This window comes from Gobius niger (assembly GCF_951799975.1).
Source record: "Gobius niger genome assembly, chromosome: 1".
Classification (NCBI taxonomy): domain Eukaryota; kingdom Metazoa; phylum Chordata; class Actinopteri; order Gobiiformes; family Gobiidae; genus Gobius; species Gobius niger.
This window is the reverse complement of record NC_136852.1, coordinates 71576697-71592564: the sequence shown is the minus strand read 5'-3', so window position 1 is coordinate 71592564 and position 15868 is coordinate 71576697. Positions and strand designations below refer to the sequence as shown.

Here is a 15868-nt window from a genome sequence, read left to right as displayed (position 1 = left end):
AAAAGCTTCTGGAAAAAAGCTGTGAAAATAGCAACAAAACTGAGACGAAAACAATGATGGAAATGTGACAAAAAAGTGAGAAAACATTGACAAAAATATGACAACAATGTGACAAAAATTCGACAAAAAAAATTCAAAATATGTGACAAAAAAATGACGAAAATGTGATAAAAAATTGACAAACAATGACAAAAAATGAGTTGAATACCCAACAAAAAAATTATGGATGAAAAAATCTGATGACGTGAGGAAAAAGATCCTCTCGGTTCAGGTGGGAGTTAAGAGGTTAAGGAGAAATAAAGAAAGAAAAATCCAAATGATCCATCACATTTCCCTTTAGTGTTATTTTATCTCAACAGCTGTTTCATAAAGCTACATCACTGATAGTATTGGACTACAAAACATACTGCATAGCTCCTAATCACCGGTCAGTTAGCACCAGAGGTCCCTATGCTAAAGTGGCTATGAGAGTTAGCATTGAGGCTCCTTTTCCTAACTGACAGCCCAATTCGGACGCTTCTTATCATGGCGGACGCTGACGCACATCTGGTTTGGCGTGAGACCTCTTATCAATTTACTAGTTTCAGATGTAAGCTACAATGTCACAGCCTGCAAGGCCAGAGAAACGCCTCATTTGAAAGCTAAGACCTACATAACTGATCTAGAAGGATCGTTTTCCTCGCACTTTTTTGACACATTTTTGTTTATTTTCGTGACTTTCACAAAAAGGCGTTGAAAGTGCAGCAAAAATGAGATGAAAAAGATCTGTTTACATCAGTTTTGTAGGCCTTAGCTTTCAAAGAGTCTGTAAACTCCGGTCGAGAAGCTCTTTAATTTGGGTAAAGCTGAACTGGAGAAAAATGCGGAGGTTAGACACAAGTTTTTCAACGAGCAGAAGTCATCAAAACCCCCTAAACAGGATCCAAACGAGGGTCAAATTGAACTAAAACTCAACTTTTACACATTTTTAAGTTCTGCTCATTCTTCTTCCATCTCTGACTGAACTGAACTGAGCTCTCTCTACATCCACACAGACCCTCTGCCTTGGCCCCCGAGGCGCAGTGAGGACCCAGTGCTGTGTTTGAGGTCGAAATCCCACTGGGACTGTTCAATGGAAACTTTGCTTGTCCCAGATTCACAGAGAAAACTTCCTTCAGGAGTTAAGACTGTAAGAACGTCCTTGTGCGAGATATATTTATTCATTTCACTGATCCCCTAATCGCTATAATTAAAACAGCTTTTTTTAATGAGTTCAGCCCTAATTTCTGTGCAGACAAAACACTGTGGTCGTCAGTGAGGAGTGAGTGGCCTGGAGTAAAGCAGAGGTGGGTCAATGAGCCAAAAGATTTACTCTTAAAGGGACAATACGGAGTTTAAAAATGTTAAAATTATGTATTTTCCTCCCCCTACATGTTCCTCCATGTCAGACCTCAACTGTTCACCACAACTGCCTCTAAAATCCTGCACTGTCACTCAGAAAGGTGTTACTTCGGGTCTGAATCGCCGTCATGCACAAGCTTAATATATAAGGGGCAGTTACACATATGGCCTGGGGTGGCAGTAGTGAGTATAAAATGGCAAACTTGCATCTCGCCCCTTTAAGTGACAAAGAAGTAAAAAAGTACTGACCCAAATAATACAGTAACCTCTTAATCCCCACCCTCAGGACCAAACGCAAAGATATTTTATCAGTCCAGAGTATCGTTCATGCGAGCCGGTGTTTTGAGGGTCTGTAAACGAACATTTTCCAAACTCGGTCCCAGAGGAAAGATCTCAAAACGGCGTTTACGTGGCGCCGATGTTGCGTCTCCGCAACTTTCACTAAAACGATGACATCACAGCTCCAGAGTCTGTGATCCATAATCTACTGACCTCATAATGAGTTTTCCTCCTGGATCTATGATGGTTTGACTCCTCTTTGCTCCACTGCCGTCCACAAGCCACAGGTGACAAGTGGAAAAACACGAGTCAGTCTGTGTGTTTGGACTGACAGTAAAAGTCACTGACAGGTTTTTACGTCTGAAGAATAAACTCCTCCTCGTCTCTTCTGTAGATCCGAAATCCTTCAGCTTCATTTTCACTGTTTACATTCCACATAAGTTTACTGCACATCTTGTTCTTTTATCTGTGTCAGCGTCACACATTTACTAAACTGGTTTCGTGCTGACCAACAAAGTTTCTGAAAACATAAGCGTTTTGTCTTCATGTGGATGTAGTTCCATAGTGACTGATTTCGAAAGTGACGCCAGGGGAACCAGGGACGATCTAACGAGCTCTGCTGCTTTACAAATGGATGGAGTTTTCTTCCACTAAAACAAGAGTTTTTATTGGAACAGTGGCACATTTACATGTTGGTTAATGTGCAGAGTTATCCATGTCAGGGACTGAATAGGACAAACAACAAACACACAACAAAACACCATCACAAAGACATAAAAAGACAGTGAATGATGAATAGCAACATATAGTTAAATACTGTAGGCCAGGGGTAGGCAACGTCAGGCCCGGGGGCCAAATCCGGCCCTCCAGCACAGAACCTGTGGCCCCCGAGATGATTTTGAGGAATATTATTATGCAAATAAGAGATCAAATACTTGTTAAAGTACTCTAAAAATGCGAGAAATAGTCAGTATTTTAAAAATGTCCAGTCAGAACATCCCACTTGGTCATATATAATGTTAAACAGTGATTCCCTACTGGGGGGTCGGGACCCAAAAGTGGGTCACGGAACCATTTTCAGTGGGTCGTGAGTCTACAGGAAACTTTTATTCAATATTTTCCATCTGAAACTGCACAGAAACACTAACTGTTAAAATTAATGTTATTGGGTTGTTTTGATCATAATTTCAGTCTTAAAGGGAAATCTGGTGCTTGTTCAACAAAAAATACAATATTTTATACGATATATGACAACAGTTTTATTTGGGTCCCAATGACCTGCTTCTTGGGACCCACCTCTTTACTTTAGGCTACAATGTTGAGGTTCGGCCCTTGGGTGTTTTGGCAATGCTGAAAATCGGCCTCCACGACGAAAACTTGGCTAACCCTGCTCTAGGCTATATTATGAAGAAAAAAAATGAATGGTCTGGACTCTGAGCAGTTTTCTTCATATGTAAGATCAGGAGACCTTTTTCAGATAATTTTCAATAAAATCGATTCAGATGGGAATCGTCCAAACTGAATAAAAAAAATAAAAAATCTATATTTTATTTTTTGGCCAAATCGCGCAGCCCTTCACTCACTTACCATTTTGGATTGTTTTGTTTTTTATTGGTGCTGCATTAAATAAGAACATCACTACTTGAATAAATTATGTTTTTTTTATTCTGTTATGAAATTGCGTGAAAAAAGATGCAAAAAATCCCAAATTAACACCAAAACGACGCTATAAAAAAAGAAAATCTTGACTAAAGCTGATCTTTTGGACGTGTGTTTAGGTTTTAGGCTGTTATCTTTGTTATGCCGTATCGCAGAGATCCGAGTCGCCTCAGACAGGCTGTGAAACCTTAAACTCTGTGCAGACTCGTGTCATTGTGGCCCAAACAAAGGCTGAAGTGTGTTGAACTGGTTCCATTTTCACTTCCTTCTGAAGCCGCTGAAGCCGGTGTCGGAGCCTGAACACTTCCTTTATGACGAGACAATGGACGGGTGACGGATTACCAACAGGCCTCGTTTACATGAAGGCTGGAGTTGCCAAATAATACGGACCGACTTGAGCAACAGTGAACAGAGCTGTCATCGAGTCGAGCCGCACGGAAGAACAGCAACGTTTCATAATGTCCGTGTAAAGTCAAATTAGGGTGACCAGATACTGCAGGGCATTTTCAACTCAAATCACACAAGCAATTTATTGTTAGCTACCGTTTAAACAGCTTATGATGATTAACCTCTTGCCACCCGCCTAAACCAAATGCATTCTGTCCTCTCGCGTTGTTGCTGCGTTTTTGTCACATTTTTGTCACATTTTTGTCACATTTTTGTCACATTTTTGTCACATTTTTGTCACATTTTTTCTTGCATTTTTGTCACATTTTTGTCACATTTTTGTTGAGTTATGTCACATTTCATGTTTAATTTTTGTCACATTTTTGTCACATTTTTGTTGAATTTTCGTCACTTTTTGGTTGAGCTTTTTGTCATATTTTTGTCACATTTTTGTTGAGTTTTTGTCACATTTTTGTTGAATTTGTCACATTTTTTTTTTTGCATTTTTGTCACATTTTTGTTGCATTTTTGTCACATTTTTGTCATATTTTTGTTGAGTTTTTGTCACATTTTTTTTTTGCATTTTTGTCAAATTTTTTTGCATTTTTGTCACATTTTTGTCACATTTTTTTTGCATTTTTGTCACATTTTTTTGCATTTTTGTCACATTTTTGTTGAGTTATGTCACATTTCATGTTTAATTTTTGTCACATTTTTGTCACATTTTGCATTTTTGTCACTTTTTTTTGCATTTGTCACTTTTTTTTTGCATTTTTGTCACATTTTTGTTGAGTTATGTCACATTTCATGTAGAATTTTTGTCACATTTTTGTCACATTTTTGTTGAATTTTTGTCACATTTCATGTTTAATTTTTGTCACATTTTTGTCACATTTTTCTCACATTTTTTTTTCATTTTTCTCACATTTTTGTCACATTTTTTTCACATTTTTTTTTCATTTTTCTCACATTTTTCTCACATTTTTTTTGCATTTTTCTCACATTTTTTTCACATTTTTTTTTCATTTTTCTCACATTTTTGTCACATTTTTTTCACATTTCATGTTTAATTTTTGTCACATTTTTGTCAGATCTTTGTTGAATTTTTGTCACATTTTTGGTGCTTTTTCCCCCAAGAATCTTTTTGATTAGGGTAAAGCCAAACTGGAGAAAATGGGATCCGTTCAGGTGGGAGTTAAGAGGTTAAGAAAATAAGAACAATAGTACAAATATTGCTTCATGTCCCACATTTGGCTGGTTACGATCTGGTCACCCAAATCCAGATCGCTTTTTTCCAGAAAACCAGTCCTGTCAGTCTTCATGACGGCTATATCGGACCGTATTGCATTGGGAGCAACGCAGTTCCCGGCAAGCAGGGGGCAGGGGCTGGGGGATTATTCCAGTTGACCTTTGCCTGCTAATGTTTGTTGTGACAGTTTTCCCGAATTAGCCTGAGGCGCTTCCAAAGCAAACTCTTTGTGAACTACAAAGGTCCTACACATCTTTAACAATACGCCCATGGTGTACGGCCGTGTCTCAGTGTTTACACTCAAATCCACCTCAAACTGTTGAACAGAGGCCGGTCATTTGTGCTTCAAGGTTCACCGAGCATCCATCAGTGAAGTGACGGTCACAGAAAAACACTATTTTGGCTGATAGTCGCTGAATCCCGTGAAGAAAGTCCTAGGCTCCGTCCGAAAGCGGTAAATTGGTAAGAAGTCTAACGCCAAGCCGGATGTGCGTCAGCGTCCGCCATGATAAAAAGCCTCCGAATTGGTCTGTCAGTTAGGAAGGAGTTAGGGAAAGGAGCCTCGATGCTAACTATCATAGCCACTTTAGCATAGGGACCTCTGGTGCTAACTAACCGGTGATAAGGAGCCATGTGCCATCCCATAAGCCACTGCGCCAAACCCCCCCACCCTCCAGTGACTCATGCGCAACCACTGTTGATTGACAGGAGCACGTTTAAAGGGACTATACAGAGTTAAAAAATGTCAAAATTATGTATTTTCCTCCCCCTACATGTTCCAGCCAAGTCCTAATGTGTAGAATGAGCTCAGACCTGTTCACCACAACTGCCTCTAAAATCCTGCACTGTTACTAAGAAAGGTGCAGTTACACGTATGACCTGAGGTGGCAGTAGTGAGTATAAAATGGACTTGCGTCTAGCCTTGCATCTACCTTTAATAATAAAAATAATAATAAAAAAAAGATTCTGCACAAGCCAAGCTTTATAAAAGTGACAAAACACATGTTGTCGTCCCCACAGCTCAGTCACATGTCAGTGTTAAAGAGACGCCTCAGGAAATAGTTTAAATCAGGCGTCTCAGACATGCGGCCCGCGGGCCAAATGCGGCCCGCGAGGGAATTTTTTGCGGCCCGCGAGATAATTACTTATTTATATTATATGCGGCCCGCCGGTAAATCACATTAAACACGTTAGAACTACATTTCCCATGAGGCACCGCGCGGTAGCGCCAACTCTGCTGCGGACGCGAGAATGTAAACATCAGACAGGGAAAGGGAGATGCGCCGCTGTCCCTGAATGCATCTCCCACGCTGCCTCCACTGACCAAAACAACAGCGCGTGGTTCCAGCAGCTACACCATGGATAAGTTAAGGCTTATTTACAACCTTAGACACGTAAAACAAGCGGCGATGGGCGCGGGGCAGGTGAAGACAGGCGCCTGTTTTGTGGATTATAAAGTTTTTCCAACTGGAGCTGAGGACTGACCAGACGAGTGAGAATCATGGATAAAGAGGTTTAAGAGCAGCGAGTTCGACGACGGATCCTCAGAAGATCGAGTGCACAGTGAGTGTAGTGTTTTTATGCTTATTCTGTGGAGCAAAGTCAGCCCAAGTCGTGCGGCTCTTGCACGGACTTATCTGACATGAAGCGCGTGCGTTTGTTGATGCGTTTGCCCGTGTTACACATTGACAGGAGCGGGGTTGAACTGGTGTGACTGTCCCATAGACTGAAAAACTATTGCCATTCTTCAGTTTATGGACAAGCCCGACGCTGATGGTCTATTCACTTTTTGTTTATCCCGATTTGGCGAGAGCCCAACGAGTCAGGGGCGCACGGTGGAGCGAGACGTCCCTGCTCCGCCTCCAACCCGGTGTGCGCGGCAGGCGATCTCGTCCACATTCGCCCAATTCTTGGCAGATTTTTTGACAGAACGCGACAATTCCCAATAACCCGCAACAGCTCGCAGCAGTGCAGGAGGCATATTCGTGACAGTGCGTAATAATTCGTGCCATTAATCACAACACGCAGCAACAGTTCGTGGCGGCGCGTGAAACCTCTACCAATTCCACTCACATTCGTGATCCTGGGCCACGTTCGTAACGCATCGTGTCTATGTGTAACCCAGCATTAGGACATTGCAAAGCGAACACATTGCATTGCATAGTGTTTAAAAGCGTCACACCAGTAAAGTGAGGAGCCTTTTCTCTCCATCTCTCTCTCAGAGCTACATTATCAGGTCAATGAATTTAATCTTTATTAAGGACACATGTGGGAACACATGACCCATAGTTACATTAAAAATAGAGAGTATGGAAATGTATTGAAATACTGCAAATAATGACAGCAACATTGACAGTAAAAAATATAAGCCCTATCAGTTCTGACTGTCGGTCAGAAAAAGGTCAGAGGTCAGTGACTCCACATTATTTACATGAGGTGAATCTGAGCTGATCTCAGACACACCAGAGTCTGGAAAAGTGTCCAAGTCCACACATTCATCGATGTGTTTATTATATGACAGGGTGAAAATTAACACAGAGCAAAACAAGTTTGAAGCTGATGCTTTTGCTGATGCTCATGATCAGCTCCAGTCCCTGGTTGTGCTTTTCAACATTAAATTAAAATGACATTTGTACATTTTGCATTTCTTTAATAGGCTCACAGACAGAAACTGGACCTGACTCCTGAAACATCACTGATGCCCAGAGCCAAAATGGGATTATTTACAAAAAACTAATTGTCTAAGTCTGTAATTTCAAATTTAGAAGCTCAGCAAATGTTTGGCTGATTGGAAACCTCTGGAAGCTTAAAAATGTGCAGATAGGTAATGTACAGTCTATTTTAAGTTATATTATAGCAAACAAAAAAAGTTGCTAAATCATAATTGACTTAATATAAAAGGCTTCGTCTGTTGCGGCCCCCGACCAACACTGGGTTCGCATTTTTGGCCCCCGGTCCAAATGAGTTTGAGACCCCTGGTTTAAATGAAGACAGTTTGTGCTTTTTTTTCATTTAGTAGAAACTGAAGCCACATGGATCATTTGCTGCTGTAGCTTTAAGAAACAGCTGTTGAAGTAAAATAACACTAAAGGGAAATGTTTGGCTCATTTGGATTTTTTTCTCCTTAAATGTCTTTGTTTGGACACTATGTTGTTGTTGGACACTAGGGGGCGACATGCACTTTCGTTTGTCCTGCACTCCACCAATAACTTTAAGAAAAACAGCTGTTGGTGATGTCACTTCCCCTGGGTAAGGACGGTCGAATTGGGCAAATGCTGCTGGAGCTCTAGTTCACTAACTGCATAGATCTAACAGTTGACCCCATGAAAGGTTAAGGGTCAGTTGCTCGTGTTAGTGCTTAGAGGATATAATTTGATGTTTCAGACGCAGCCTTGGTGAAGACCTTCCTCCCCTGTCGCCTTTGTCTTGTTTAGTTGCATGTGTTAAGTGTAGCGGGCTCTTATTGGTCGGCTCGGAAGGATGAATATTTTAAGAGTCAGTGTTGAAAGAGTGGTACCTTGTTGTGCTCGTATTTGTAGGGGATCTTGAGCGTCTCCATGGCCCGGATCATGGACTGCATGGCGGTGTAGATGTTCTGGTAGACCAGTTTGATGAAGCCGCGCTTGTCCTCGTCCGAGTAGCCGGCTCCGTGGATGATCCGCATCTGTTTGATGAAGGTGCTCTTCCCGCTCTCGCCAGTGCCTGAGGAGAACACACAACAGACCATAAACCACTGTGGGATCAGATCATATGTTACAGTGGTGTTACCTTTGGAATATGAAGATCGTAAGAAGCTACAACATAAATCGCAAAGTCACAGAGATCTGATTTAGGCCTCATTTTTTTCCAGATTTTCAGTTTCTAAGGGTGTATTCAGACCTGCACTGTTCGGTCCACTTTAAACGGATCAGGGTTCGTTTTGAAACCTGGTCCGTATTTTTTATTCAGGTGTGAAAACAACAAACGAATCCTGTTGCGGATCAAAGAACCGGACCAAGACCCACTTTTTCAGGTGGTCTTGGTCCGGCTTCCAAACGGACTCTGGTCCAGTTTGCTCCAGGTGTGAATATAAACCACTGTTGATCCGAAACAACTGCGGGAAACATGCGCCTTTTTGGGCTTAACAAGCCACCGTAGCTAAGGCACCGTGAGAAAAGTTATCCCTTCGCGGCTGCTAACGCTAATACTGGATGGATGCTACAAACAATGAGCCGTGGACAGACCTGGAGCCTCCTGGATATTTGGGCAGATGCACTAACACAACTGCGAGAAAAGACACACAAAAATGCCTTTGTGTTTAGACAGAAAATGAAGCAGAGGCTTCGAACGTCTCCGGAACAGCCGCCGCGGCGTCAAAGTGGAAAAAAAGTTCGCCAAACTTAAATGAAAGTATGAGACGCATTAAAGAAGAGGAGGATCGAGACCAACAGTTTGTCCTGTGGACATAATGGAAACAAACAGCTCAGACGACCCTTCATCCGCACAAACACCTCTTCCTCCAGCTGCTCCGGTGAAGCTGAGGTTAAAGGTCAGTGGTTTAGCCTCTTACGTTTCTTTTATCATCACAGTAAGCGTCAAATTTTCATTTTTATTTCATTTGTTGTGGTCGTTGCTTCATCCAAATCTAAAAGGTTACAGTGTCTAGGCATGTGTGAAGCCTCATTTGAAAGCTAAGGCCTACAAAACTCATCTAAATAAATCTTTTTCCTTGCGGTCTCGTCATTTTTCTGCTGCTCTTTTGTTGCTTTTTTTGTTGGGTTTTTGTCACACATTTTTGCCATTTTGTCTTTACTCTTTTGTTGGATTTTCATCCTCATTTTTGTTTTGCACTCGGTTAAGGCGGGGGTTAAGAGGTTAAAGGTGATTTATATAACTTTTTATGATGAAAAAAAGTACATATTTATGTGTGTTTGACCTCGTAGTGACCCAGCGGTTGTATGAGTATTTTCTGGTTTTAAGAAACTTCCCGTTCCTCGTGCATCATAGCAAACAAACATGGCTGCGGCGAGTTCAAGAGACTGTGTTTTTATTTTATTTTAACCATGAAATAACTATAAGTAGCGAATATTTAAAGGGGCTAGATGCAAGTTAGTCATTTTATTCTCACTACTGCCACCTCAGGTCTTACGTGTAACTGCAGCTTCTATGTGCAGGATTTTCGAGGCAGTTGTGGTGGACAGGTCTGAGCTCATTCTACACATTAGCACAGGGGTAGGCAACGTCAGGCCCGGGGACCAAATCCGGCCCTCCAACACAGAACCTCTGGCCCCCAGGATGATTTTGAGAAGTATTATTATGCAAATAAAAGATCAAATACCTGTTAAAGTACTCTAAAAATGTGAGAAATAGTGTCCGTATTTTAACCCCTTAACTCACACCTGAACCAAGCACTTTTTCTCCAGCTTTACCCCAATCTAAAAGCTTCTGGAAAAAAGGTGTGAAAATAGCAACAAAACTGAGACGAAAACAAGGATGAAAATGTGAAAAAAGTGAGAAAAAACTTACGAAAAAGTGACGAAAAATTGACAAAAATTAGATTAAAAAGTGAGAAAAATTTGACGAAAAATTTAGAAAAAATTGACAAAAAAGTTATAAGAATTTGACGAAAAAGTGACAAAAAAGTCACGAAAATTTGACAAAAACGAGATGACTGCCCAACAAAAAAAGTGATGAAAAAAAATCTGATAATGTGAAGAAAAAGATCAATTTAGTTTTGCAGGTCTTAGCTTTCAAATGAGGTGTTACACTGGCCTACAGGATTTGGGTAAAGCTGAACTGGAGAAAATGCTCTCGGTTCAGGCGGGAGTTAAGAGGTTAAAAATGTCCTCTCAGAACGTCCCTCTTGGTCATATATAATGTTAAACAGTGATTCTCTACTGGTGGGTCGGGACCCAAAAGTGGGTCACGGAACCATTTTCAGTGGGTCGCGAGTCTATAGGGAACTTTTTTTTATCTGAAACTGCACGGAAACACTAACTGTGCCTGTTAAAATTAATGTTATTGGGTTGTTTTGATCATAATTTCAATCTTAAAGGGATATTCACTGCTTGTTTAACAAAAAACTTGTGTGGAATTTTATTTCAATATATGACAAATTACAGTTTTATTTGGGTCCTCGGTTTGTCATCCAAGGGTAGGTGGGTCCCAAAGCCCTGCTACTTTGAAACCACTGATGAAAACATTGGCATTTGCAGAAAATAGTTCTTTGCTTTAAGCTACAATGTTGAGGTTCGGCCCTTGGGTGTTTTGGCAATGATGAAAATTGTCCCTCAACGACGCAAACTTGCCTCCCCCTGCATTAGGACATGGCTGGAACATATAGGGGGAGGAGCATACATAGTTTTAACATTTTTAAACTCCCTATAGTCCCTTTAAGTCTTGCTTTGACAGTCCCCCATGACACGGGGTTGAATATTTGTGCTACTTCAGCATCATAAACAGAGAGCTCTGGTGTGACAGGCCGCGCCCCTTTGTGGTCAGCGGTGGTAATAATATCTGCACCTCCTGCCCACACCGTCCCCACCTCGAGTTAACCCCCAGAGCGCCGTGAGGAGCACCGGGGGGGAGAGGAGTTAATGCTTTACACCAGCGCACCTAAAAATAGGGCCATAAACAGGATCTGTGAATGGTGAGTAATCTATGAGTGGGTTTGGATCGGACACAAGACTGGACTCAGTCAAAACAACACGCGCTGACGCTGGACTCAACAGAGCGGCTTTTGGAAATACTTTCAGATTCATGCGTCGCCGTCGATTTCACAGAAACACACACAGGAAACAGAAGAAGCTGCAGGGTTTGGGGAAAATACACGCTTGTCACTCGGCTGCCTTTCTCTCTTGGGGCAGAGGATCTTCTGCTAAGGTTCTGTTGACCATCTATTCAGCAGATCTGTAGAAAATAATCAATATCTTTAAATTACGCACATGGAGCAGCGTATGAGGCGCACAAGCTCCAACTAGCGCAAAACAAAAGGCAGCAGGTTCAAAACAGCCACATTTCTGTTCCTGGAGAATAAACAGCCTCAGTAAATGAGCTTAAACTCAAACTGGAAAGTATCCGGGAAATATTTAGGAGGATCCAGCAAAGGTTTGAGCTGATATAATGGTGTTTAATGAGAGTGTTCCGGCAAATGTTTTGACCTGTTCCCCGAATCCATCACATCAGACCAAAAGTGTTCCTGAAAATACTAATTTACAAATTAAGCACTGGGTAAAGCCAAACTGGAGTAAATGTGCTCGGTTCAGGTAGGGATTAAAGGGACTATGAAAAAAATAAGTAAGTCTCTAGCCCATTCCTGGGCTGAGTTATGGCTTTTTAAAGAAATAACTCACTCCAGCCACTAGGGGGCGGCTTAAATTTAAAAAGAAAAGATTTCCACACATGTCCAGCAGAGGGCATAATGACATAATAAGAGATCAGGATATAAACAGCATATTATAGCCACATGGTAAATGGTCAGTCTGTCCCAGGGCGGCTGTGGCTACAATAGTAACTTACTGCCATCAAATGAATAATGACTTCATGTAGCACTTTGAGGAACATGTGACAGAGGCTGATGAAGCACAATACGTGCAAGCCGTAATTTATGAGGCCACAGTCCTTTACAATATATGCGGCCCGCGACCCGCCGTGGGGGCCACATTTTGGCCCTGGACCCAAACGAGTTCGACACCCCTGTCCTAATGTGTAGAATGAGCCCAGACCTGTTCACCACAACTGCCTCTAAAATCCTGCACTGTCACTCAGAAAGGTGCCATTTCTGGTCTGAAGCGCCATCATACACAAGCATAATATACATGCCTTTCAGTCATGTGACTTTTGTTGTTATGGCGGCCATTTTGAGTACTACATGTAGCAATATCTCTACTCAAGATGAAAATGAAAGACTCCGTACTTGTAATCATTGCTCAAGGAGATAACAGTAAAAACACAGCTCCAGAGACGCACGTTTATGTGAAGAAACCAGTGAGTCAGTGTTTAAGTTTAAGACATTAGCATGCTACCGGTTAGCATTCAGCTTCAACAGCTCGGCTCTGACCTCGCCAAGAGAAAGCCCTGAAACACAAACATCTGGCCTTGGATACAACATGTGACAGAGGTCAGAGGTCAGAGCTGTGACTGTAGTATTTCCTCAGTGTTCACAGATGTGAGCCACACATGTGTTTGTTGTGTGAAGCCATTGACAGTTGATGACAGTTGCTAACCGGAAGCATGCAAACATCTTGAGCTGCTTAAACACTGACTCAGACTGAGACTCTGTCGACATGACAAACTGTAGAAATCACAGAGAAAGGTTGTCTGTTTCCTCTTTGATGCGTTAAGTTAGTCTAGTAGTGAAGCAGATCTATTGTAAAATCTGCACTGCTACGTCTGTGCCACATTTCCTGATGATATCACATAAACGTGCATCTCTGGGGCCGTTTTTTTAACTGTTATCTTCTTGAGCAATGATGACGAGTACATAAAAATGCCACTGTCAGTGTTTTTCATTTTCATCCTGAGTAGAAATGCTACTCAGATACATGTTGTAGTACTGCATAATTCTATTTCGGCATTCAAATGGCCGCCGGAACTACCGTAAATTCTCTAATACTGGCCTGTATTCCATTAGCGGCCGGGTCTCTAACAGAGGCCGGGTTCGCGGCTGGCGGAGGCAAATTAAAGCCGGTTTCTAACAGTGGCCGGGGCTTTTATTAGAAACTATAGCGGTAGAAATATTCCCCATGTTAGGAATTTGTCTCATACTGGTGTAAATGAAAACTCACGTGCAGGAAGTAAACAAACGCTGCTGAGTGGAGCTGATCCGAGCGTAACTTTGACACAGATTTAGCCACTTTTCAAACCTCCTGTGACTATATTTGGAAACAGGGGGAGAGTTGTGTGACCCTCCAGGGTTTTAATAAAGTCACCATCGCGTCTTCAAAGCACGTCCAGCTGCTCCGTGTGCAGGTCAGTCCCACGCCTCAAAATAACTCCTCCCATCAGCGCGAGCGTCTCGTCTTCTCTCGGGTCAGTCTCATGATCGATCACAAACACAAACGCTCCGTCTAAACTCGCCTTTTACACAAGATAACAACAAATAATGCGGTCTGCGGTAAAAACGAAACAGAAACCTGCAGTGACATTGATGTCAAAGCTCCGCTAACAGCAGCGAAACACTTCCTGTTGTCCCGACAAAATAAAAGGCGTTAATGTTCCAGCCGCTGGGAGAGGGTTTGCAATGTTATGTAATAAATGAACCTAATATTTTAGGTGCAAATGGACACAAATCTCGTTTTTCTTCATTTTCCTGGTCGTCCGTTTTGCTCAAATAGAAATAAAGGCCTGTCTCTAATTGTGGCCTGGTTCCAATAAAGGCCTGGTCCCAGATGCCCTTGAGTAAATAAAGGCACCGGCCTATATTAGAGCATTTACAGTATGTGTGATGTCATTGGAAACGCATGTATAGAGACTGCAGTTACGCAAAAGACCTGAGGTGGCAGTAGTGAGCATAAAATGACCAACATGCATCCCTCTTTCTCAGTACGAGTCTGTGAAGTCTGGACTGCTGGTCTCCGTGACGCAGCAGCTTTGTGACCTGACCACTCTACACGTCCATGCGGTCAGGGCTTTCAAATCATTTTTCCATCTCATACGGGAGCGGCCGCTAATGGCAGGTCTTATTGTTCACTACACAAACCCCGAGTCTCTCTGCCATTTAAACAAACATATCGAGACGCCCCGCTAGATAAAATGGCCGCATGAATCAGGAGGCATCTTTACAACTTCCTCTCACAATTACAGCCGTGTGTTAAAAGCCGGCGGAGCTGCAGCCGAGGACTTTGCTCAGGGAGAGACGATAAGGTTCCCACAGTCTTCAGCTCCAGGTCACAAGGTGGATCATTTTATCAGTGTAGTTTACTCTGGCAGCTGTGACTTATAAGTTACGTTTCACAGGATATCGTCTACAGGATATTATGGAAATTGCTTTTTGGAAGATATGCACATTTCCAACATTGAGTACTGTATATCATGTATACTTAGACGCTTGTGACACAGCAATAATATAAAGCAAACTCACTGCAAATTAACCTGTTAACCCCCACCTGAACTAAGCTCTCTAGTTTGGCTTTACCCAAATCTTAAAGCTTCTAGAAAAAGAAAAAAAAAGCATTTAAATGGCGACAAAATGAGGATGAAAATGCTACAGGGCGGCATGGTTAGTGCTCTGCTTCACAGTTAGAAGGTCCCAGGTTCGATTCCCACCTGATTCTGTGTGGTCATGCAGTATTTAAGTATCTAAGTATAAGTATTATCTAACCAACATTTTTTTTTAATATACTGGTCCAAACCTGATCTAAATCAGTCTATACCTGCTCAAAACCAGTCTAAAAGTTGTCAAAAGAAGCATAAACCGGTCTAAACTTCATCTAAACCGGTCCAAACTTGATCTATACTGGTCCAAACTTGATCTAAACTTGTCTAAACTTGATCTAAACCGGTCTAAACTTGATCTAAACCAGTCCAAACTTGATCTAAACTTATCTAAACCTGATCTAAACCGGTCTAAACCTGATCTAAACCAGTCTAAACTTGATCTAAACCGGTCTAAACTTGATCTAAACCGGTCTAAACTTGATCTAAACTTGTCTAAACTTGATCTAAACCGGTCTAAACTTGATCTAAGCCAGTCTAAACCTGATCTAAACCAGTCTAAACTTGATCTAAACTTGTCTAAACTTGATCTAAACCGGTCTAAACTTGATCTAAGCCAGTCTAAACCTGATCTAAACCAGTCTAAACCTGATCTAAACCGGTCTAAACTTGATCTAAACTGGTCTAAACCTGATCTAAACCGGTCTAAACCTGATCTAAACCGGTCTAAACGTGATCTAAACCGGTCTAAACGTGATCTAAACCGGTCTAAACGTGATC

General features: G+C 41.8%; 1 protein-coding gene across 1 annotated transcript in view; it reads right to left on the bottom strand.

Annotated features, from left to right (window-relative positions):
• The window catches only part of LOC306960406 (guanine nucleotide-binding protein G(q) subunit alpha), a 42285-nt gene that overhangs the window by 14334 nt on the left and 12083 nt on the right, over nucleotides 1-15868 (bottom strand). Inside the window, exon 2 of the mRNA XM_079552838.1 lies at nucleotides 8472-8656. Coding sequence (XP_079408964.1) covers nucleotides 8472-8656 — 185 coding nt within the window. The remainder of the gene's footprint in view (nucleotides 1-8471; nucleotides 8657-15868) is intronic.